General features: G+C 39.6%; 3 protein-coding genes and 1 pseudogene across 5 annotated transcripts in view; 3 read left to right on the top strand and 1 right to left on the bottom strand.

Annotated features, from left to right (window-relative positions):
• LOC113524368 (zinc finger protein 585A-like) overlaps positions 1–12,965 on the top strand; it is a 53,530-nt pseudogene extending 40,565 nt beyond the window's left edge.
• LOC113524326 (histone-lysine N-methyltransferase PRDM7) lies at positions 1,469–9,471 on the top strand. Of its 2 annotated transcripts, none has more exons than XM_053233850.1 (7): positions 1,469–1,691; positions 2,193–2,269; positions 2,365–2,536; positions 2,877–3,148; positions 4,579–4,646; positions 4,820–5,010; positions 5,849–7,840. In XM_053233850.1, exons 2-7 carry the CDS (start codon positions 2,201–2,203, stop codon positions 5,899–5,901), a joined length of 825 nt encoding a protein of 274 aa, XP_053089825.1. In that variant the 5' UTR covers positions 1,469–1,691; positions 2,193–2,200; the 3' UTR covers positions 5,902–7,840. The 2 variants fall into 2 exon arrangements, with proteins under 2 accessions (XP_053089825.1, XP_053089826.1); XM_053233851.1 differs by lacking the exon at positions 5,849–7,840 and adding an exon at positions 7,847–9,471 and having other exon boundaries at positions 1,472–1,691.
• A 569-nt stretch (positions 12,966–13,534) lies between the features above and the next one.
• Positions 13,535–20,067, bottom strand: LOC113524369 (C-type mannose receptor 2-like). 2 transcript variants are annotated; one of them, XM_053233846.1, is made up of 7 exons: positions 18,739–20,067; positions 16,996–18,620; positions 16,143–16,204; positions 14,905–15,276; positions 14,308–14,646; positions 14,099–14,190; positions 13,535–13,891 (listed from the first exon to the last, which is right to left on the bottom strand). In XM_053233846.1, exons 3-7 carry the CDS (start codon positions 16,177–16,179, stop codon positions 13,784–13,786), a joined length of 948 nt encoding a protein of 315 aa, XP_053089821.1. In that variant the 5' UTR covers positions 16,180–16,204; positions 16,996–18,620; positions 18,739–20,067; the 3' UTR covers positions 13,535–13,783. The 2 variants fall into 2 exon arrangements, with proteins under 2 accessions (XP_053089821.1, XP_053089820.1); XM_053233845.1 differs by having other exon boundaries at positions 14,099–14,646; positions 16,996–17,154; positions 17,493–18,620.
• A 1,465-nt stretch (positions 20,068–21,532) lies between these two features.
• Positions 21,533–25,559, top strand: part of LOC113524322 (zinc finger protein 850) — a 40,160-nt gene continuing 36,133 nt past the window's right edge. The window contains exons 1-2 of the mRNA XM_053234301.1: positions 21,533–21,802; positions 22,324–22,400. Of these exons, the coding sequence (XP_053090276.1) occupies positions 22,332–22,400 (69 nt within the window). The 5' untranslated portion in view covers positions 21,533–21,802; positions 22,324–22,331. The remainder of the gene's footprint in view (positions 21,803–22,323; positions 22,401–25,559) is intronic.

Raw genomic sequence — 25,559 nt, 5'->3', positions numbered from 1 at the left:
TCTCACCACACAGATCTGTTCTGTGTCCCGCTCCTCTGTCCTCAACTACCAGTCCCTCAGCTGCTGTGAGTAGGTAAAGGGGCGGCCAACCTCAGAGAACTACAGCAACCGGAAGTGTTAGTGGTGTCCGACATGCTGCAGGACCACCCTTTTGGCTCTGGAATACTCCAGCTTTGTCTGTGGCGGAAGCTGCAGCAAGGGGAGGAGTCGCAGAGCCCATTCCTCCTCCAGCCATTCCCACGCAGCTGCCGCACACTTGAAGAGCTCCAGGAAGGCCTCTGGATCATCTACCAGTTCAAATGCCCTGCAACAGATCCCCATGCAGTATTTTTTAAATGGGTTTTCTTAACTTTTCCCATTGCCAAAGCTTTCAGTTCTTCAACTACTTTTTGGCTCACCTATGCCTCTCAAGTGAATCAGGAAAGACCTCTATGAGTATTAGTCAAAAGGCCTCCTTCTTCAACTTTATGTCTTCCATGACCACTGATGTCCACCACACTGTCTTAGAGTTACCACCCTGACAGGCACAGACAGCCTTCCAGCCATAGCTTCTTGCAGCTGCCTCTATGATATTTAAATTTGTCTCTCACCAAAGCTGCTGCCAGATGCTCTTAAGCAACTCTGAAGGTTCTCCCAGGAATCCACTCTTGACAGCTATACCCCTCTCTTTACCTGAATGTCCAAAACATATGCTCTCAACTCTGATGATAAAATCACAAAATCCATCATTGCCCAAGGTCATCTGGTACCAATTACATTTATGAGCAACCTTGTGCTCAATGGTTTAATTGCTGAAAATCTATAGCTTGAAATGTAACATTTCACCACCTAGTTTAAGATCAGAAAGCCAGTTCCCATTGCAAGGGTTTATTCCATCTAAGACTGTCCACCACATACCGGGAATTTCACCTGATCCCCAAACTTCACCTTGCAAGTGATGAGTCTACACGATGACTCCATGTGACCAGCGCTTGCCTAGAAACCCTAGAAACCCTAATCCAGGCAAGGTACAGTTAGTCTTGTTTTTGTCTGACCTGTCCCCTTGGGTCTGTTCACCAAAGATGGCAACAGAATAGAATCGAATAGAATAGCAAATTATAAACAAATCATAAAAACAAATAGCAATTTGCAGAATATAACTTTATTCAACTCCTGAGACAGATTCCCTCTGAAACTTTATGAACTTGTTGGAAGATGACCATTTAAGAATGAAGAAAAACATGCACAATGAACGCAAGTTTTACAATATTTTAAAAATTTAAAAATTAAATGATTATCTTTCGAGAGCCCTTCAGAACTATGCGGCTCTGTGCACAGCATGCGGTCTGATTGAGCTCAATAAATGAAAGTATTTTTCTTTTGACTGAATAGTTCACGTTAATGACTTTGGGTCTGTTGTTTTTTTTAAGCTCCATGACTATCTCATCTGAAATTCCGTGCCTTCTCGTCAGTTTCGCTGCTCCTTATACGCAGAGCTCCATCAATAGGTGGCAGTAAAGCGCCCAGTCGCTGTTTCTCCAACCGCTAGAAACGCCCGAAGAAGAAAAAGGCTCCACAGCTTTCTCAGCTTTAGCCGACCGAGCTAATAATCACTTTAAATAATTTTTGACACAGGTTTGCAGTTGCAGTTCGATGGAGTTCAAAATAAAAGCACGTTATTGTGTCTATTACTGAGGATTTAAAACCCTGAGGTAAGTTAAAGTGAAGCTGTGTGGCCGAATCCCAAACGGATCTCCACGTCACTGTTTAAGTGCACTACAGTCAGTATGCAGTAATGCCGTGTACACCCTATGTAGTGCACTATTTATCCAATAAGGACAGATTTGTATTGCGGCCTTAGCGAGGTGTTTTAGTGGGGCTAACCTGTTTATTTTTATGTTTAAAGTATTTAAATAATCTTAACTTGTTCTAAGTCACTCTTTACGGCCAGCTTACACTAATCAGGATAAAAACAATTCGTATAAATTTAGATAACTTACCTAGCAGCTAAATACATGTTTAGTTTTGTTGTTGTTGTAGTAGTAATTTTATATTTATATTTCTTAAAATTTTAACAATAAGATGAATTACTGCTGAGGTGTAAAGATGTATGAACATCTTTAAATATTTCTCTTATTTGCTTTTATAGACATTTCAACAATATTATTATTATTATTATTATTATTATTATTATTATTAATCTTTGTTTATAGATGTTATAATGAGTTCAGCAGGAGACAGACAGCGCTCCTCCAGGAAGTCTCGGGCTCCTGATCCTGCTCCCTCACAGGTAAAGCTGAATGATGAGGAAAAAAAAAACAATGTTTTTAGATTAGCAAACCTTATAAACAGTTTCAAAAGTGCTATTGTTGTTTTGATCTTTAGCTGTGTGAGGATGTGAAAACAGAGACTTCAGATGGAGGAACATTCGACGTGTCAGAAGTGAAGAAAGAGGAGACGCTGGAGCTGAACATCTACAACCATGGAGACGACGCTGACAACACACCTGAAGTTATCTCCATTAAAGAGGAAAATCCTGACAATAAAGACTACCTCTGTAAGACATCAGGCCACTCTGGAGCTCAGTAACACTCTCACTGATTATTCTACCCTACACACTATCTAGTGCACTAAAAGTACAATAGGGGGTCATTTAGGACTTGTGTGAACTGATGAACTGACAGATGTTAGAAGGGGATTTCACTGGCAAAAATGGGAAAAATGTTATCCCGACATTCACAAATCAAACCCACAAGAACCAACATGCTGTTAATCCGTGATCAGTGAGTCTGGCTGGATCTGAGAGGGGAAGCTTGATCCCCTTTTTCATCTTAATTGTATTTAATTTAAAAAAATGGGCATAATTAGTTCCTGTTATGATTTTTTTTTCTTCCCAGACTGTGAAATTTGCAAATCTTTTTTCTTCAACAAGTGTGAGGTTCACGGACTGCCTCTCTTCATCCCTGATACTCCTGCTCCCATGGGAGTCCCTGACCGAGCCAGACAAACTCTTCCTCCTGGACTAGAGATTCGGAAGTCCGGTATTCCTGACGCAGGCCTGGGAGTGTTTAATAAGGGGGAGACTGTTCCAGTAGGCGCACACTTCGGACCCTACCAGGGAGAGCTGGTAGACAGAGAAGAAGCCATGAACAGTGGATACTCCTGGGTGGTGAGTTTTTAATAAATGTTTAGGGATTGAATGCAGTGCATTACTGAAGACTTTGGGGTTAATCTCGCTTGCTACTATTTTTCAGGTCAGGTTTATTGCATCCTGCTCCCCATTTTACTGTTCAGTGGTATAATCTGTTTCAATGGAGTCATTTTTTAAGCCTCAGAATGCCACCCCTATATAAACATAATTAAAATTTATACCAGTTTCTTCTCTCACAACTCAGTAATCAGTGTTAATCAATTCATGCAGTTGCTTTCCAGTAAATTTACTTTCAGTAGTTTTCCTTTAAATTTCTGTTTCTGCTTTCTGTTATAGGGTAGGTGAGGTGATTAGATACGACTTCATGATGGTTTCATCACCAAGAAATAAGTAGTAATTTACCTAGTATCTAAATGGTATTAGCCAAATTAGGTGAATCCATTGATAGTTTGTAGAACTCATTTGTGATAAGAGAAAAACACAAAGTTTAATAATAATAATAATAATAATAAAAGTATGCATCAATATAATACAAATTATATAACAATGGAAAATATATACAAATGTAGCAAAAACACCTGATGGATAAAGTTGGATAATGAGCAGAAATAGGCAGAAGAGTTGATCTTAACAAAATAATTATACACTTTGTGGCCAAACGTTTTTGGACACCTGAACATCAAACCCATATGTGGTTCTTCTCCAAACTGTTGCCACAGTGTTGGAGGCACACAATTATCAAGAATGTCTTTGTCCTCGCCTGACCTCATTAATGCTCTTGTGGCTGAATGGAGAAATCCCCACAGCCATGCTCGAAAATCTAGTGGAAAGCTTCCCAGAAGAGTGGAGGTAATTGTAACAGCAAAGGGGGAATAGATCTGGAATGGGATGTTCAGCAAGCATAAATGGGTGTGATAGTCAGGTGTCCACAAACATTTAACCATATAGTGTATCTAAACTACAATGCCAGCATTGAAGATGGTCTATAGAGAGGCTTTATAATTACATTCTTATCATTGGCCTTATGACCCACTGTGTACAATTCTTATGTGGAGATCATACTGAAGGTCCAAAGTTCTCTTGTGTCTTCATCTTGCAACGGTGGAGATTTGGCTGATGTGGGATAAACCAGGAGCCAAAAAATTATTGTGAGTTAAAGGGATTTATCCTGCCTCTCCACATTCAGTGAGAGTCCTGGGAGGAATTCCAAATCAGACCTCCCCAAGGACTACACTTTGGGGACAACTTTTTGGAGGTTCATAAAATGCACATCACACAAAAAAATCAGACAAACACCCCAGTCAAATTAACATCTTAATGATATTTGATATAACAATATATATGAAAAACCATTCTTATTCCCGTATAGTTTATTTAACCTGAAGGCAGAAGCTGATTTGATGTATAAAATTTGTAATTTGTAAAATTGATAAATTTGTAACTTGCAGGTCTACAGGAGCGGGCAGTGTGAAGAATACATAGATGCCAAGAAAGAGATGCATGCGAATTGGATGAGGTGAGGAATACACTTAAATACACTTAGTCATTCATTTTTTATGGGTTCTTTTTTGGACCCATTTGTTGGAATACCTTCATACTTACTCTCACTCTGCATGTCTGATTTCTGATTTTCTTTTCCCTTTTTTCCCCCCTTTTGATCCTTTCTGCCTTTTTGCCTTATATTCTTAGGTATGTGAATTGTGCTCGTAATGATGAAGAGCAGAATCTTGTGGCTTTTCAGTATCGAGGGAGCATTCTGTATCGCTGCTGTCGACCCATTAACCCAGGACAGGAGCTCATGGTGTGGTATGAAGAGGAGTACGCTAAAGATCTCTGCCCTGCATTTGATTGCCTCTGGAACAAAAAGTGCTCTGCAGATGGTAAGATTTGGGTCCAAACATAGCGATTTTATGATAAATATTTGGTCTTAAAACTAATATTATGATTTAACACCTATAACCTAGTTATGAATGAGATCAAGAAACACTGAACCACTAAACTAGAATTCAGTGCCTTTTTCATTCCTCCTGACTGCAAGCGGTGATGAGAAGCACACTGTATGCTCTGTCTGTGCACCTAGTAACAGGGCAAAACCTTACACTGATGTAGTGAAGTGACTGATGACCCTGCCTCTGGGCTCCAGCTATTAAGCATTTACTGCTTGTTAGCAAAGCTCTCCTGATCAATCAGTTCAGTTACTGGTTTCTCATCCCTCAACACTGAAAACATTTACGTGGTTACCACGGAATAGTTTTTAGATGGTGTTTAAGTTCACTAATAGACTGTTAGGGGTACTGTTAATCTGGTCTTGTCTCAAGTCTCAGTATTCCTTCCTTTGAGTCTAACTTGATCTCAACATATTAACAGAAGCTGACTAAAGCTGCCAGCAAAAGTTATGTTAATTAGCATTAGTACCTTAGCAGGGCCATGATAGCTCAGGGATTTATTACTAACTTCAGGCCAGTTTGCATTTTCAAATTCCAGAATTCCCATGAGACCCTTAACCCTGTTAGAAATTTGCCAAAGATGAGTCTAGAGACTGGATTGACCTTCAGATTTTCAATGTTTGTTTGCACACTTGGACTATACTGTATGGCTTGGGCTTGCATGACTGCTTCTGGAACAGGCTCACTAATCTTTATTGATGATTTAACTCAAGATGGTTGCAGCAAAATGAATTCCGAAGTCTACAGAAACAATATGTCTTCCAATTTACAGAGAAATGCATTAAATTTATTTGGGAGGAACTTCATCATGCAGCAAGACAATGACCCAAAACACACTGCCAACATAACAAAAGGACTTCATCAGGGTTAAAAAAAAAAAAAAGTGGAAGGTTTTAGACAATCACCAGGCCTTAACCCAACTGAGCATGTATTTCACCTCCTGAAGGGAGAAATCCTCCAAAACAAATGACAACTGAAAAAAACTGCACTACAAGCCTGGAAAAGCATCAATGCAACAGTTTGGTGATGTCAGTGGGTCTGCGGCTTGATGCAGTTATTACAAACAAGGGACATGCAACCAAATGTTATTTAGTAAGTGTTATGTACTTTAAATTACTTTAAGACTATTTGTTCCACTCCTTTTGCTCACCTAAAAGTTGGGTGGTCTGCCATAAAAAGTGCAATGTTCTAAGTTGTTATATATACACACACACACTGTACTGTGCAAAAGTCTATTACAGTACTATACTGTATACTCTATACTGTGCAAAAGGCATCCTGTTTTTTTTTTTTTCTTTTTCTTACAAACTTTTATTTTTATTTTTTGATTTCTACATTATTGAGTCTGTACAAAAACATTTGAGACATGCATTTCTTTGCATGTGCCTAAGACCTTTGCCCAGTACTATACACACACACACACATATATATAGAAGAAGAAGCCTTTATTTGTCACATATTCTTTTATTTGCATATCCCAGCTTGGTAGGAAGCTGGGGTCAGAGTGCAGGGTCAGCCATGATATGGTGCCCCTGGAGCAGGGAGGGTTAAGGCCCTTGCTCAATTGTCCAACAGTGACAGCTTGGTAGTGCTGGGGCTTGAACCCCTGACCTTCTGATCTGTAACCCAGAGCCTTAACCTTTGTGCCACCACTGCCCGATTGCAGAGATTTTTTTTCAGTTGTTTATTCTTCAGTCTTAAATATTATTTAACAAATAACTCACATAAAATAACATAACAATTAACAAAAAACAATGTTGGCCCCTCGAAACTATTCAGTGATGAATATAGCCACCCTTCTTTTCAATAACCGCCATGAGCCTTCCATCCAGTGAATCTGTCATTTGATCTGTCCATGATCAATTTTAGCTGACACTGCCACCACAGCCTCCCAAAAGCTGTTCCAAGAGGTAAATTGTCTTCCTTCACTGTAAATCTCATGCTTGAGAATGGCCCAGATCTCAATAGGATTTAAGTCGTGTGAGGAAGGGGGCCAGGTCATCATTCTGTCATCTTTGATGCCTTTTCTGGATAGCCAAGCTGTCATGTACCTTGATGTATGTGATGGAGCAATGTTCTGCATAAAGATCATGGCCGTTCTGAATGTTGCTGACTTCTTCCTGTGCCACTGCTTGAAGAAACCCTTCTAGTAACTATCAGTTTGTTTGGGAGTTGATTTTCAGTCCATCTTCAACCCGAAAAGGTCCAACTAGGTCATCATTAATGATACCAGCCCACAGCAGTACCACTCCTCCACCTTGCTGGTGCCTTGCTCAAACTTCTACTCTCTGCCGATTAGTGATCCATTCACGTGCCCACCCATTTGGTCCATCTAGAGTTGCTTCCAGCCAGAGAGGACTCTCCTGCAGCCAAGTATGCATGCTTGGTTGTAGGCTAGTTTAGGGTTGGTTGGCATCAGCTCATCACATAGGAGATTAGCTGAGTTACCATACTCTGTATTTGAAGTGTCTTCTTGGTGACATTGTTTCCAGCATGGCTTTCTCTAGGAGCCAACATCTGACTATGGCTAGTCTTGGAATTAGTGGGACAGCTTGGTGGTGGTTTGCTTTTTACCCGGAACGACAGTCATATCAGGTGTGAGCTGGAGGGAATCCACATCTTCTCCATGCAGACTTTGCACTGGTGTCCTACAAGGCTCAGCACTGGGTCCTCTTCTGTTCTCACTCTGTACCCACTCTCTCAGTGAGGTTTTTTTTATAATACTGCTGTGCTGATAACATTAAACTCATCCTCTACTTTCCTCCCTCAGACCCTCATGTTTTGGCATAGATCTCAGCATGTCTGCCGGGCATCTCTTCATGGATGGCAGCTCATCAACTGACACTAAATCCCAGCAAGACTGAGCTGCTGTATATCTCTGGAGATGCATCTCCACATATGGATCTTGTGATCTTCCTGCTTAACATCCTGTGACACAGCACAAAACCTTGGAGTAGTTCTGGACAATCAACTGTCCTTCTCACTTCTTATGATCTTCCTGCTTAACATCCTGTGACACATCACAAAACCTTGGAGTAGTTCTGGACAGTGAACTTTCCTTCTCACTCCTGGCAGGTCTGTCCCCTTGTGCCATCTGACCCTTGCAACTGATCCAGAATGCAGCTGCAAGGCTTGTTTTCAATCTCCCCAAGTCCTCCCATGTCACCCCTTTGTTTTGTTCCCTCTACTGGCTTCCTTTTGTTGCCTGTATCAGATTCAAAATATTGATATTTGCATATGAAGGCAAAAAAGGTCAAAGAAGGAGTCTTCTCTGTCTTGGCACACAGGTGGTGGGGTAAACTTTCCCTGGATGTCTGAAGCTTTACTTGTCTGCGCTGCTCAGGCTGATGGCATACTTGTTCTCAAGGTGGCGGCTTTCATCAGAGTAGTGGCTTCAGTAGATCTGTTCACCAGCACAGACATAACCCACTGCTACAGTTTTGGTTGTCAAATCCATGCTGGCCACTCTGACACTTGTGCACAAAAGCAGATAGAGCATGATTCATGCCACTCTCTATTTCACCTCATCGAAGAAATGCTACACAAAATTCATAACTGTAACCAGAGTCTCCTTTTGGTGGCCCTCGTGAGGTGGTCATTACCACACCTGATGTCTCTTCTAAGGGACTTGTGACAGATCTCACTCAGGAAGGACAACCTGTCTCTATTGGCAAGTTAAGTGTGTTACTTGCCACATCCAGTAAGCAATAGCTGTTAATCTAGGACTATGTTGGCATATGGGCTGAGCTTTTTCACTGCAGACAATGTCTTCAATCTGTCAATGTGATGCTTTGCTGAAACTAGATTTCTTGCTGTTTGGTGCAAGGCCTGTCTACCATCTGACAACGTGTCAAAGTCTTGTTACTGTAGTTGTTTACTTTAGTTTAGTTTAGGTATGCTACCCAAGCCTTACCATAAATCTTGGTGCATCTTGATCCATGTGAACTTTTTAGTATTCTGTAGTGGGCTTTATTTCTCTTGTTCAGAATGAATAAGATAAATTACTGTTGTTATCTTAACAGCAATATTTATTTTCAGTCAGAAGATTACTAGAGAGTGTCTTCCATGTGAGAAGAGCATTACTGGCTATGCTATATTCCATGACTATGTTGGCATATGGGCTTGACCAGCGCACTGGCTACTGGAGAGTATGCATTATGCTCATCACCGCCTCTGAACATCAAAAATTTACAGACTTTCATAGAATTTACAGAGTTATATTCATTAATAGTGTGTTGTGTTTTGCTTGTAATTTTGTCAGTAAGAATAATTGTTTTTACTTGACCTCAAATAAATTTAGTGTTCCTTTACACCAGGATGTTTACATACAATAAATTATTGCATCTCATACTGTTGCATTTCATATCAAGTTTCTTTTTTTCCCCCCCCATTTACTGCTCCAGAAGACAATGCCCTGTTGCAAGTCTTCGCCTGCTGCTTGTGTCCACTGTCCTATACATCTCAAACTTACCTCCACAAACACATCTGGCGATGCCACTATGAAGAATACGTGAGACTTCAGGAATCAGGGGAGATTAAATATGAGATTCTGATTCCCACAAAAGGCTTCAGTCATCAGCAAACATCATCTGGTACTCTCCATTCTGACACTTCTCACAATGATATACAGAAAGAAATTCATCACTGCTCAGACAGTGAAAAGAGTTTTACTCTTCAAGAACATCAGCGCATTCACAAAGGAGAGAAGCCATATCACTGTTCTCAGTGTGATAAAAGTTTTACTGACCAAAGTAATCTCCGAAAACATCAGCGCATTCACACTGGAGAGAAGCCATATCACTGCTCACAGTGTGGAAAACGTTTTACTCAACAGGGTAATCTCCGCAAACATGAGCGTGTTCACACAGAAAAGAAGCCATATCACTGCTCAGAGTGTGGCAAGAGTTTCCATCAACAGACTACTCTCCAGCTGCACCAGCGCATTCACAGAGGAGAGAGGTCGTATCACTGCTCACAGTGTGGGAAGAGTTTTAATCAGCAGAGTCATCTCCAAGTCCATGAGCGCATTCACACAGGAGAGAAGCCGTATAACTGCACACAGTGTGGCAAGAGTTTCAATCAGCAGAGTGATCTTCAACGACACAAGCGCATTCACACAGGAGAGAAGCCATATCACTGCTCACAGTGTGGCAAGAGTTTCACTCAACAGAGTAATCTCCAAAAACATCAGCGTGTTCATACAGGAGAGAAGCCTTATCACTGCTCACAGTGTGGGAAGAGTTTTACTCATCAGAACAATCTTCAAAAACACCAGCGCATTCACACAGGAGAGAAGCCGTATCATTGCTTACAGTGCGGAAAGAGTTTTACTCAACAGAATCATCTCCAACTACACCAGCGCATTCACACTGGAGAGAAGCCTTATCACTGCTCCCAGTGTGGGAAGAGTTTTAGTCATCAAAGTACACTACAACGACACCAACGCCTTCACACAGGAGAGAAGCCGTATCACTGCTTAAAGTGTGGGAAGAGATTTAATCAACAGAGTGATCTCCAACGACACGAGCGCATTTACACAGGAGAGAGGCCGTATCACTGCTCCCAGTGTGGGAAGAATTTTAATTATTCTATTTCATTTAAAACCCATAAGTGCACTAACGCAGAGCCATAACATGATTTGAATTTGTAAAATTAAATATGATTTTATCTTTACGGTTTGGGCTTAAATTATATGTTTAAGTAATATTTTTGTATTTTATTTATCCTGACTTTCTATGAAATGTTACTGTAATGATTAATATTTTTACTTTAATGTTTGTTTTTGATCATAACATATTTTACAGCATAAAATTCGTAATGTCTGTGTAGGTGACTTAAGTGCAACACTATTGTTAGTGTAGTAACTACTACAGCATAAGACTAAAGCAGGGCTGGTTGAGAGCACATCCTGAAAGGAAGAATGGAAACAGTACCAACATCTCACCATCTTCAGCGAAACTCTTTATGCCAATGATCCCTTTCTTCTGCCCATTTGCATTAGAGGAAATCAGCTGTATGCTTTTTGGCAAGGCCTGGTTTATATTACTGCATTATAGTGTATTTGTGTCACAAGGCAGAGAAAGGGGTTTATGGGTAAGCATTGCATGCAGAGATGATTTTTACAGTTTGGTCCATAAGTATATGGACAGTGACACAATCTTTGTAATTTTGCCTCTGTACACCACCACGTTGGATTTGAAATGAAACAGTCAATATGTGATTGATGTGTAGACTATCACCTTTAATTCAAGGGGTTTAACAAAAATATTGCATCAACCATTTAGGAATTACAGCCATTTTATACATCGTCCCCCTCACAGGCTCAAAAGTAACTGGACAATTGACTGATAAGCAGTTTCATGGCCAGGTGTGGCCTGTTTCTTCCTTATTTAATGATAAATGAAGGAGATAAAAGGTCTGGAGTTGATTCCAAGTGTTGAATTTGCATTTGCTAGCTGTTTATGGGAACTCTCAGTATGTAGTCTAAAGAGGTGCCAGTGCAAGTGAAGGAGGCCATCATTAGGCTGAAAAAAAAAAACCCAACAAAAAACAGACCTATTAGAGAGATAGCAGAAACTTTAGGACTGGCCAAATCAACAATTTGGTACATTCTTATAAAGAAGGAGTGCACTGGCGAGCTCAGCATCACCAAAAGGCCTGGAAGACCACGGAAGACAACTAAAGTGGATGATTGCAGAATTCTTTCTCTGGTGAAGAAAAACCCCTTTACAACATCTAGTAAGTCAAGAACACTCTGGAGGAGGTGGGCATATCATTGTCAAAGAAAACAATAAAGAGACGCCTTCATGAATGTAAATACAGATGGTTTACCTCAAGATGCAAGCCATTGGTAACGCGCAAGAGCAGAAAGGCGAAATTAGACTAGAAAACATCTATTAAAAAAAGCCTGCCCAGTTCTTTGGAAAACCAAGATTATCTTGTACCAGAATGATGGGAAGAGAACAGCCAGTGGAACTGGGCTACTGGTGTTTACTGATGATGTGACTGCTGATGGAAGTAGAAGGATGAATTCTCAAGTGTATAGAGCTATACTTTCTGCTCAGATTCAGTCAAGTGCTGCAAAACTGATGGGACGGTGCTTCACAGTACAGATGGATGATGACCCAAAAGCAACCCAAGAGCTTCTTAAGGCAAAGAAATGGAATCTTCTAAAATAGCAGAGTCACTCACCCGATCTCAACCCTTACTGAAGGCAAAACTGAAGGCCACAAACAAGCAGCAACTGAAGGCAGCTGCAGTATAGGCCAGGCAAAGCATCTTAAGGGAGGAAACTCAGCATTTGGTGATGTCCATGGATTCCAGACTTCAGACAGTCATTGATGGCAAAAGATTTGCATCCAAGTATTAAAATAATCCTTGTATTTATAATTATGTTAGTTTGTCCAGTGACTTCTGAGCATGTGAAAATGGAGGTCCTCTGTGAAAAAATGGCTGTAATTCCTAAATGGTTAATGCAATATTTTTTTGTTAGACCCCTTGAATTAAAGTTGAAAGTCTACACTTCAATCACATCTTGATTGCTTAATTTCAAATCTATTGTGGTGGTGTACGGAGGCAAAATTACCACTTCTATAAGGCTTGAAATGTGCTTGTGCTCCCTAGCTGCTAGTCCCTAGCCTAGTCTATTAAAATATCTCATACATAATAGCTTGCAACAGAAACGGATTAAAAAAATACTTTCTAAAAATCATAGTTTAGACCAAGTCACAGTGTTATTTTTGAAGGCTGGTGTCCCCTCTGTGTTAAAACTCCTGCATGGAGTTTCATGTTTGCTTCACACAAGGCACTAATTTGTATAATGGTTTTATTTACAGAAACCTACAATCATGTTAATGTGTTATATGTGAATAAAAAAGTGTGAGGCTTTATACCTGCTGTAGCTGAAAGCTGCGGGATCACACACTTTATTTCTTTCTTCTAAAAAAAAAAAAAATATGGTAATGTGAACCACAGCAACTCAACTGAAAAAAGAAATCTAAAACTGATTGCATTTTTAGCTAAAAAATAAAATAAATAAGTAAATAAAAAAGCTAAAAAAAATCGTGGATTTCTCTTCCCCAAACAAAGACTTAAATCCAATTGAAAATCTGTGGCATGATCTGAAAATTACTGTCCACCAACATTCTCCTTATAATTTTGCAGAGTTGGAGAAAATTTGCTTTGAGGAATGGAAGAAAATGGTAAAATCCAAATGTGAAACGCTCAGAGACATATTCGAAAAACAAGTCAAATCTGTAATTGCTGCAAAAGGACAATTCACACTGAGGGGGTAAATACTCATCAATAAGCAGTTTTTAGATTTCATATTTTCATATAATTCTCAGGATGATCAATAATATTGTATTTTCATAGCACATTTTACAGTAGAGATTTTATGATTTTTATTAGTTTTTTATTAAGGAAAGCAGTAAAAAAACATCTATATACAAGTCACAAGATTATGGAAAGATACAAAAACATCTCGGCTCTTCAATTAAATTTGGTGTGAAGAGATATACTAATCAAATAAATGAAAAATGCAAATATTACCTTAGAAACTGGGTGAATTTAGTTTTTTTTCCCCCTTCATAGTGAACTAAATCCCCTGAAATTTCCCAGAGTTGAACACACTACTCACGCTAAAAATAAATAAAGCACTACAAAATTACGTGATTTGTGACACAGTTAAACGATATGAGTTTGTCTTTTATGTACTATTATTTTTCTCCTTGTGAAACACCTTTCCATCTGGTTGCTCTCTCCATTTCACTGTGATGTTCTCTGCCATCCCATGATCCTTCAGTTTCTGCTTAATCTAATAAACAGAATAAGACATTTATTATTACGAATGCAATATACAGACACTAATGTCCTGTGAAAGCTGGAAAAATGCTACAGTAACTGAACAGAAACAGTCAGATTCAGATTACAGTACAGTGTGTACGTGTCGGAGCTTGATGAAGACTCAGGTTCTGGCTGCAGTGTGCATTATAAGTGAGGTCTTGTGGAACATGAGACCCACCTGCTCCAAGATGGCCGCCTTTACTGCAAATTCATTCACATCCTGATTGGCCCGGACCTTCACCTTTATTATCTGCTGTTTTCCGGTGATTACTAAACGTAGAAATGCAAAGATACATACAAAAACAAAGATGAGCACACAATTAAACGAACATTTTAAAATCAGTGTAAATTTGTATAAATATGAGACTGAATAAAACGTTAACTCACTTGAGTAACAGAAGAAAGGCAGGATGTCTGAGCACTGTGCATCAGCAGCCTGATTGTTATTTAAATAACCACAATTTTCATTCCCCAGGGCATTATCAGGTTTTCCAGACATCCAGCTGATGGTAGAGAAGTTGGTTTGGTCTGACCACTTCCAGGTGTCTCTGAACAGACCAATCCAAGTCCAGTCAGAGTTTATTATAACTTTCTGTATAACTGAGTTTTCTGTTGCATCTCTAGCACTGGCCAGATCTGTATGATACTGTCTACAGTAACTCTGAGCTCCAAGCCATGACATTATATTAGATATGTAAATATATCTGTCTGTGTCAATTTTAGTGTCTGTGAGGAATAAAAAACAAACACGTAACAACCATCTAGGTTAATTATAAGTATTGTCTCTTAGAACACAGTAAATCTGAAAACATCAGTACACAGTACCATTTGTTCCATGCAAAAAATGTCAAAGTTCATAAAGTTCAGCTGTTTTTAATCAGTTGTCCCCATTAAGATTTGGTGTTTAGTAAGAACACAGTCTAGATTGTTTTAATAAGACAAACTTCTCTACTGACAACATGTTAATCAAATGATGTTTCTTACCATCAAAGCACACAAAGGGGTAAAGGCTTGAACATATTCTGTCATTCCAACCATATGGATTTATCCCAATGCAATGCTGATTTCCACCTCTGTTATTGGGCTCTTGTGCAGCCCACTGTCTCATACTTCCCAGTGGCTCGTTTCCCAAGGACCAGCGCCAGCTGTTGATGTCATTGTACAGTCCAATCCAAGCACTGGAGCTGAACTGTTGTCTCTGTGCTTCAGTCTGAAGTCGGACCATGTTCTCGTTACTTTCTATGACAGCCAGGTCGGTGTGTGTGGCTTCGCAGTAAGCCTGAGCATCACTCCATGTTTTCCCCTGCTGGATCAGGTAGTACTTACGAGGGACAGACAGAACGAGAGGGGCGAATCCTGTGGAAAAAATATTTTAAATATTTTATGCAGTTAGGTTTTTTTTTTTTTTTTTTTGCAATGTTAGTGTCAGAAATATTTTAATGGATTTTGCATAACATTTTAATTCATTGGAATTTTAACTTTTTAGTATGAAAGATCTTTATTTCCTCATTTTTTTTTTTTATCTTCAGCGCATTTTTATTTATAAAAACATCTACCTAAACACAATCTTTTTGCAACTACTGTAGAGGGTCTGCAGGCTGAAACACCTTGTTGATGAGAGAGAGCAGAGCAGAATGACCAGACTGGTCTGAGCTGACATGAAGTCTATAGTAACTCAAATAAGCACTCTTTACAACTGTGGTGAGCAGAAAAGCATCATAGAATGCATAACACATCAACCCTTGAGCAGCAGAAGACCACATCAGGTTCCACATCTGTCAGCCAAGAACAGGTCTCTGAGGCTATCAAGGGCACAGACTCACCCACACTGGACATTTGAAGACTGGAAAAAGACCAGGTGATTGTTTTAAATCTTCAACTATCCAGTTTGGGTGAATTTGTGCAATGAGAGCCTCAGATTCCTGGTCTTGGCTGACAGGAGTGGAACCTGATGTGGTCTTCTGCTATTGTATCTCATCCACCTGACGGTCCAATGTTTTGTGCATGCTGAAATGTTTTCTGCTCCCCGCAGTTGTAAAGGGTGATTATTTGAGTTACTATATCCGCTGCTAGAAGAATCCTGTATCAAACAGTAGGGCCTCCTTTCTGTATATCAGATGAAGCCATCACTTTCAAACCAACATGCACACTAAGCAGTTCATTGAAAACTTAGGTGTGGTAGACTGCTGTTCCACACACACACACACACACACATATCTTACCTGTGAAAAATAGGAGTATGAACAGACACTGCACCATCACTGATGTGTTGTTGAGAAACTCACTAAGAAAAAAGAAAGGTGATTAAAATCTCTCAGCAGTCCTCATTAAAACCGTGATTCCAGTAAAACTGATAACTCCAACTACCACATCACTAATTCTGATTATATTTATGGAAGTTGTAGTCAGTTCGTGAATGATTATCATTCTTCAGCTGGTGTCTCATGGAACGGGATTCAAGGTTACTATCAATGTTGGTAAAAAGAGCAAAATTACACAAAGTTTTGTATCAGAATCATGGCATGAGGGCTTGAGAAAAAGAACAAATGATGAAGTGTGTAAGATGATGGTAAGTCACAGCTAGATCATGAATCCTCTCAGTATCGGATAAAATTGCCACAATAATACTAGAGCTATCATTAGCGTAATGTATTACGGATACAATCCTGAGTGGCTGCGGCATCTCAGCTGGAGAATTTATAAAGAAGGGTTTACTTTTTAGAAGCACTATAATAAACTATCAGTTCCAGGGCTATTTTAATTTGTGCTACAACACTTGGCTTGTGTAGATATGAAAAGCTGGATTATAATTACCTGGTTTTGACATTCTAAAACAAAACATTTAAAAGGTGCTTTATAAATAAATCAGTGGTTGAGTCTGTGTTTCTAAAACCTCGATCCATGAGTCTCTTTTTAACTGGAATCCCCTGCCAGTGTAAAGATCTCTGCACAGCCCTAATCTATAAAACACAAATGTACTAAAAATAAAAATTATACCACCCGTGAAGATCTGTAAAACATTTTTCCTAGTGGTAGGAAATAACTGAAGTATTTCAGTAGAATACAGAAACATACCTGAAATGTGAAGGAAGTAAACTATTAGTGTTGTAGCTTTTATAGATTTCCTCTTGTCGATGTCCTCCACAGGCGTTCTGCAGTATCTGATCTAGTGAGTTACTATTTGTCTTCTTTAAGGCTTGTTGACTTCATTCAAACCACCACCTCCTTCTTTCCCTACTTTACAAAACAGATTGGATGAAAAGCTTATACAGCACAAAGTTGAGCTCATGATACTGAACTGTAATCAAGGGTATGGCTTCATCGGGACAGGTTTCAGAACCTTCAACACTGATGACAGTTTTATTTTCAACAACAGGGTCAGAATTGTGATTGCATTAGTATTTCATGCCCATTGCTGTGAAACCCCTGAATTAGTTCTGAACCACAGAAGGTGCTGCACATCTGGAACTAAAGACTAATTTGTATGTTATTTTGACAGTTCAAGCACCTCAGCCAAAAAACAAAAAAACAATCCAAATGAAAAGGGGCCGTCAATAGCTCACAACTTTCACCCTGTTCAAATCCAAGGTTCAAGTTCACACTCCACACACGTGTGTGTTGATTGCCCCGCCAGCTATGCCTCCCTCTCTCTCTCTGGTTACGGCAGTCATTGAACTCACAGAGAAACACACACAGTAAAAAGCCTAATCAGATAATAAGGCAAAGGTGAGAATAATCATGCGTTACCTGTCGGTTCAACCCACCTCCTCTCCATCCACAGCTGATGTTTGACCACACCCCGTTGCCACAGTGATAAACTGAGCTGCTTATTTTTCTTCCTTCAGGCAAAATAGCTTACGTGAACCACTCTGTCCTTTTGTCCTACTTTACATAAACTCTACTTAAACCAAATCACAGTGACCACCACACAGACAGACCCGAGTTCAAGAGTTTGCACATCTTTACAACACAACATTTCGTGTGTTTGGTTTTACAGATTGTAGTGGCAAGCCTAAAACTTCCAAAGCCACGAGCCTTATAGAAGCAAAGATTACTTCCTATGTGCAAGTCCAATAAAAGTGACAAACTTTTAATAAAACACAAATAATTCAACAAACCAGCTGGTGCCTTCTTAGCTAGCAGCAATAAGTATAGCGTTCCATAAAGTGTCTGATGCAGCTTTGTAAAGTGTGGTGTACAGTGGTATTGAGTCATACTGGGTTACATGTTTGACTAGCCTTGGTGAGTGATGGAAGGCAGCAGACTGTTGAGTAATCTGATTGCCTCAGGGAAGAAATTGTTGCAGAGTCTGCTGGTGGTGGCACGGATGCTCCTGTACCTCCTGCCAGAGTCCATGGGATGGGTGAGAGGGGCTGTCTACAATACTGGTGGCATTGCGGATGCAGTGGTTGTTGTATGAGGTGTCGATGGTGGTTAGAGAGACTCTGATGATCTTCTCAGCTCTGCTCACAATCCACTGTAGGGTCTTGCGGTTGGAGATTCTGCTTTCAGTTTCTTTCAGTTTCTGATATTTACATCTAGATGTGTTAAACGTAGAACATACTAGGGATGGGCACGAGTACTCATGTACTTCCACTGCTTCACTACTAGGGTAGCATCTGGAATGTTACCAGTCCATCCCTGCTTCTCTATCCAGCTGGGTACCCTGGCTTCAGAGAGAAGTCGTCTGCCAAAATGCTCTGTGAAGGCCAAAAAAAAAAATCATTAGTCAACATGCTTATGCCAAGTTAAATTTTATGTAATGCAAGTTAGGGTCATGAATGGGATTAGGATTCTGGGCATGTGAAAATAATTCACCTAGAATGTGCTGCACTCAAAGATGAAGTTGGTCATTGTGCCAGTGGTCGTAACGGTGCCGCTCACGTGTTCCCATCAGTGACGCCCGCACTGACCGCTTTGGAACAGCCCCATCAACAGTTACTGGGTATTCAATTCAATTCAATTCAATTTTATTTGTATAGCGCTTTTAACAATGAACATTGTCTCAAAGCAGCTTTACAGAACATAAGAAACAAAAAGCATGCAAACAGAAACAAAAACATGCAAACAGTCCTAGATCTTAGACAGAATTATCCCTAGTGAGCAAGCCTGAGGCGACTGTGGCGACTGTGGCAAGGAAAAACACCCTGAGATGATATGAGGAAGAAACCTTGAGAGGAACCAGACTCAGAAGGGAACCCATCCTCATTTGGGTGACACTGGAGAGTGTGATATGAACAATGTCCTTTCTGTATTTATTTATAGTCATGTAGGTTGTTGTCTTCCTCAAAGTCCTCAAAGTCCACATAGGGTTGGCAGCGTTGCTTTGAACACCCAAATCCTCACGAGGCAGAAACCGGCTGGAGCTGGTCCATCTCTGGATGCCTCAGGATCCTCGTAGGGTTGGCCTCGTCTACTGGAGCTGGCACAATCTCTATGTGCCTCGGGGATGGGTAGAAGAAGGGAAACAAGTGGAAAAGGAAAAGCATAGCTGCTGTTCAAATATTAGTAAGCCCTAAGTCATAATTTGCAATTAATCAGATGTACTGAAGCACAAGGTTGTGGTGTGTGTTAAGTGTTAAGTGTATGCCTGGCTAAAGATATATCTCTTTAATCTACGTTTGAACTGGGAGACTGTGTCTAAACCCCGAACACTGTCAGGAAGGCTATTCCAAAGTTTAGGAGCTAAATACGAAAACGCTCTACCCCCTTTTGTAGACTTTGATATTCTGGGAACTACCAGAAGTCCGGAGTTTTGAGATCTTAAGGAGCGTGGTGGATTGTGACGTGTTAGAAGACTGGCTAGATACGTGGGAGCTAAACCATTTAGAGCCTTGTACGTAAGTAGTGCTAGTTTATAATCAATTCTAAACTTAACAGGTAGCCAGTGCAGGGATGATAATATTGGGGTTATGTGATCATTTTTTCTTGACCTAGTAAGAACTCTGGCGGCTGCATTCTGGACTAACTGCAGCTTGTTTACTGAAGATAATAAGTGTTATGATCTCATTTTTGTTCTTTGGCTTTTTGTCCTATTAAGTCTGTTTGCTGATCACTTGCCCTTGTGTCTGTTCTTGACCACGTTTCTTCATTATTTTGAATTTGTCTTCCTGTTTTTTAAATAAAGCCAACACCTTGACTCTGTGGCCAGTGAGTTCTGAGTGTCTTTGGGAGTGTTGGACTTTTCATTACTTTTCTCAACTTTAGACTTGATATTTCATCAAAATTATGATATTTTAAACATCTCTCAATTTTTTATGTCTAGTTTGGGTCTCTTGAGCAAAATGCTGTCTTTTACAAGCTGTGCAAGAAGAAAATACCCACAAAGGCTGGTAGCACAACCAATCTCTTTCATCACCTCAAGCAGCATCCTGTGCCGTATGAGCAAATCATGAAACTCTGTGAGCCATCAGTAGCCTCGGCCCCTTCTTTATCTGCCAAAAATCTGGTAGGCCTATTGTCCCAAAACAAACATGGCTAAATCATTCTCTTTCGGTGTGCCATATGTGAGAAATAGTAAAAAGTGGGAACAAATTATATCTGTGGTTATGTTTCACATAATAATAAAATAAAATTGAACTGAATGAATAGGTGTATGAGTGTTCCTAATAAAGTGCTCAGTGAGTGAATGAGGATTGTGTGCAGGATTCATGTTGACAACCAGAGCGGGTGTACAGTGATCTGCGCAAACATCAAGCGTAAGGTAAGTGTAATGAAGCTTCAAATCTTGATTTCACTGATGGATCACTGTTCACTGATGGAGACTTGAGTGCAAAACTGTTTGTGGCAGTATCACAGCAGTTGTAGTCCTAAGCCATCATAGCATAACTGTTCATATGAATTGTGGTCCAAAGCCATCTTCATGTTTTTTAGGTGGTACCATGTAAATATTTCTCACAAGGCTGGATGTAGTTAAGCCCGGCATACGGCTTACACCCAACTTTTTTTACGTCCAACTGGGGCAACCGGGCCACTGGGCTGGAGGGGTTGGGATATTTACTGAACTGTATTTAGAAGGAAATTAATTGCTTCTAAATGTGGTTCCTCAGTATATTTATCTATAAAGGACACAAATTATGTCATGTGTTCATGCTGAAAATAACCTAAAATGTATTTATAGATGTTGGCATCCCCCTGTTCAACAGCTCCTCCTGTGGAAAATATTTGGAAAGTTTTTTTTTTTGTTTTTTTTTAAATAGTCCAACAGTAGTCAGCCTTTTAAGCTTTTCCTGTTGTTACCCTGATAACAGATCAGAGAAATGTATTAAAAACTTATAAATCCTGCAACTGCTTATTGGCTGTTTTATCCACATGCTGTTTGATATTGAGCACTTTTTGTGTGTTAGGGGTCAGCTTCTGCAAAATTTGCAATTTTGTTGGAATATGCAACACTATCACAGAGGGATAAATGCTATAGACTTTGAAATAAATGTTAATAAATGTTACAATGCTCAGATTATTTAAAAACCTAATGAAAAATTACCATAATGCTTGACACAGGACTTAATGTCACACGACTTTTGACATATACAATTTGAGTATTAAATAGGATCTAATAAAGCTACATTTACATTTCCTTTTCTTCAAATGGCATTTTAGTGATTAGTGAGAGTTTGTTAAAATGGATGTCCTTTAGCTGTAGCTCCCCTCCAGGCCAGATGGTGGCGGTAACGCGCCCAATAGCTGTTTCTCCAAACCTCCAGAAAACACTGAAAAAGACGCTGTTTTCTTTTATGACTGCTGTTATCTGACCAAGCTAATAATTTCTACGTTACAGTGTTTACGTTTTACTGTAGTCAGTATAGATTGAGTTAAAAAATAAAAGCTTGTTGTTTTGTCTGAGTTTGAAGCTGTAAAACGCCGTACTGCTTTAAAACCTGAGGTAAGTTGAAGTGAAGCTGCTCGGCTAACGGTTACTGGCCGAATCCCAAATGGGTCTTTACTTCCTGTGTAAATAAACTACACGGGGTGTGACGTAATGCCGTGTACACCCTAACTAGTGCACTATTTATCCGACGAGGAGAGATTTATAGTTCAGCCTTAGCGAAGTGTTGAAATTGTGTATAACAGCAGGTAGCTAATCTATTTATTTATTTTTTTATGTTTAAAGTATTTGAATAACATTTACTTGGTAACACCTTCTGACCAGTTTCCCACAGTCAAGACAAAAATATACAAATTAATATACAATTAGCTAATTGACCTAGCAGCTAAAATAATTTTCTGATTTCAGATTGTTCTTTGTTTTCCAGCTTATTAACAATAAACCTCCATTATGATGAAAAAATTAGTTTTTTGAGTTGAAAGAATGGCTCTACATTTTCTGTTAATTTTTGTAAAAAAAAAAAAAAATGTTCAAGTACTACTACTACTACTACTAATAATAATAATCTTTGTTTATAGCTGTTATAATGAGTTCAGCAGGAGACAGACAGCGCTCCTCCAGGAAGTCTCGGGCTCCTGATCCTGCTCCCTCACAGGTAAAGCTTAATGATGTGTGTAATGATCTCTCAGTTTGTGTGAGAAATCAATAACATGATAAACTTTGGCTAGTGTTTTGTATTTTACTGCCCTGCTTTCTTTCTGGCCAGTAAGCTATCCTGCGATTCAGGATTGAGTTATACTTCTGCGAGTGTGTATCTGCGGGTCCGTCAGTGTGTCGTGAGTGGACACTCGCATACGTGTCCGCCTTCATACCTGCACTGAACTAGGAGGCAGTGTTACATGAACAAAACCAGAATTTACAGGAAATGGAACACAAAAGGAGAAGTCTAGGAAGAAAAGAGAACAGGGAGCATTTATCCTCATCTGAATCAATCAGTTCATGTTTTGAAAATGCGATCCTGTTATACTCACTTGTGCTGTTAATTTCTAGCTGTCCAAGTTTCAGCTATCAGCCTGAGCATGATAGGTACACTGATATTTTTAGAAAGCGTGTCTCATCCATTTCTTTCTCAAACTATTATACAAAAGTATGTGGGACACCTGACCATCACACCCATATGTGGTTCTTCTCCAGACTGTTGAATACAATTACAATTTCCCTTCACTGGAACTAAGAGGTCCAATTGTTCCAGCATGACAATGCCCCTGTGCACAAAGCGAGCTCCATGAAGATAGTGTGTGTGAAAGTTGGAGTGGAAGAACTTGAGTGTCCTGCACAGAGCCTTTTAACAACGGACATTGTCACAAAGCAGCTTTACAGAAATAAATACATTCCGGATATAAATTTTAAAATGTATGAATTTATCATTATTGAGCAAGCCAGAGGTGACGGTGGTGAGGAAAAAACTGAGATGATATGAGGAAGAAACCTTGAGAGGAACCAGACTCAAAAGGGAAGCCATCCTCATCTGGGTGACACCGTACCGATGCGATTATAAATCATTCCCTTCTATAACTGTGTACTACATGGACAAATAGTGCAGTTGTGTAACCGGGAAATTCATTATAGTTTTCATGTGAAGTCTGTTTTCTTGAAGTTATCCATTGTTCACTGATGGAGATTTGAATGCAGAACTGTTTGTGGCAATTGCAGTCCTAAAGCTATCATAGCAATTGTAATCCTAACTCATCATAGCATAAGTGTTCGTATGAATTGTGGTTTTTAAGTGGTACCATCCTCAGTAATCTCAATGATCTTCAGGCTGTCCATATGGGGCCATCCTCAGCAGCAGTAAATGATATCCAATTGATGAGAACTCCAACCAGAAGTAGGGCATCTGGATGGATCAGGCAGATCCGGAGAGCAGAAGGGGTCAGGATCACTGGCATCTCAGGAGTAGCATGTGACAGAGAGAGGGAGAGATTGTTAGGTAAGCTTTTGTCCTCTAATGGTTAAGGACAATGTACTTCGCTTGCAGAGTGTAAGCAGGGACCCCGGCAAGACTAGCTGTGACAGCATAACTAAAGTGTGGGAGAGCCAGAAGGTAACACAGACATGAGGGAGTCCTGGGACATAAAGCCGCCAGCCACTCCACAGTCGACAAACCTGAGTGAACGCGTGAGAGTGGGGGGGCGACAGCATCCAAACATCCCAGTTCACCACAACAATCTATGTCTGTGAACCCTCCAGACCTGCCCCTGTACCTAAGAAAAAACTATTAGCAAAAGACTTACCTAAACAAATATGTTTTCAGCCTAGACTTAAACACTGAGACTGTGTGTGAGTCCTGAATACTAATTGGAAGGCTGTTCCATAACTGTGGGGCTTTGTAAGAGAAAGCTCTGCCCCTTGCTGTAGCCTTCACTATTTGAGGTACCAACAATCATAAAAGATGAAAAGTTTGCCCAGGTACTGTGGTGTGAGACCATTCAGTGCTTTATAGGCCAAAAGCAGTAGTTTATAATCAATACGAAATTTGGTCAAAGCAACACAAGCAAAGAGACACAACTCTGATCAGAGGCCTATAGTTGGACAATTGACAGGGGTTGACGTCAGGTTTTTTAATCAGGGGTTTGATAACTACTAGTTTGAAAGATTTAGGCACACAGCCAGTGCTAAGGGAAGAATTAATTATTTTTAGCAGAGGTTCGATTGCTTATGGAATTATCTGTTTGAGGAAACAAGTAGGTAAGGGATCTAGTAGACAGGTTGATGATTTTGATGATGAAATTAGTGAGATTAGTTCGGTCTCTCGAAGGGGAGTAAAATATTCTAATTGTTGATCTGATATTATTGTATTATGATCTACAGGGTTAGTTATAAAACTGGTTTTAAATTAATAGTCTGGGTTTTTGCCTGATATTTTCAATTGTGCTATTGAAAAAATTCATGAAGTCATCCCTGCTATATAATGATTGTGTGCGTGTTTCTATTGTGGTCTTATTCCTAGTTAATTTTGCTACAGTATTAAATAAGAATCTAGGATTATTTTTGTTATCTTCAATTAGGGTGGAAAGGCTGGATCTAGCTGCACCAAGAAATTTTCTATAGTTAGATTAAATTTTCTGAGGTAGCTTCAGACTGCTGAAATGTTACTATATTTAATCCGAATGCTGGTATTAAATCAAGTGTGTGACCACCACTATTACATTCTATTACATTCTGATTAACCCCTCCTGAACCTAGAATGGACACAGCTGCTGTTCTCAGAGGGTCTTCTGGATTATCAAATTGAATATTAAAGTCTTCAACAATTAATGCTTTGTCTAAAGAAACAACCAGGTTAGAGATGAAATCTGCAAATTGACAAAGGAGTTCAGAATCTGGCCCTGGAGGTCTGTAAATAATAATTAGCAGAATCGTCTGGGTAGACCTATTTTTTGGTTACATTTGTTAGGTTAGTGTACAGAACTTAAAACGTGAATTTATGACATGGTTTTTGTGTGACGCCTAGATTATCCTTATAAATAACTGTGACACCTCCTCCTCTGCCAGTTAGACGGGGCTGATGTATGTAACTGTGAGGACTAGTTTCATTTAATGCTACATACTTATTTGGTTTAATCCACTTTTCTGTTAAACACAGTACATCAAACTCCTGATCAGTAATAGTTTCATTAACAATAAGCACTTTAGACATAAGTGATCTAATATTTAAAAGTCTTAGCTTCAGATCAACCGTGCTGGCTATGTATTCGGTTTGATTTAATTTTATTGTTTATACTTTAGAAGGATTTGGAACTATATTACTCCT

Source organism: Pangasianodon hypophthalmus, chromosome 5 (genome assembly GCF_027358585.1).
Source record: "Pangasianodon hypophthalmus isolate fPanHyp1 chromosome 5, fPanHyp1.pri, whole genome shotgun sequence".
Classification (NCBI taxonomy): domain Eukaryota; kingdom Metazoa; phylum Chordata; class Actinopteri; order Siluriformes; family Pangasiidae; genus Pangasianodon; species Pangasianodon hypophthalmus.
The sequence above is the reverse complement of the archived record's forward strand: the minus strand, read 5'-3'. Positions and strand labels throughout refer to the sequence as shown.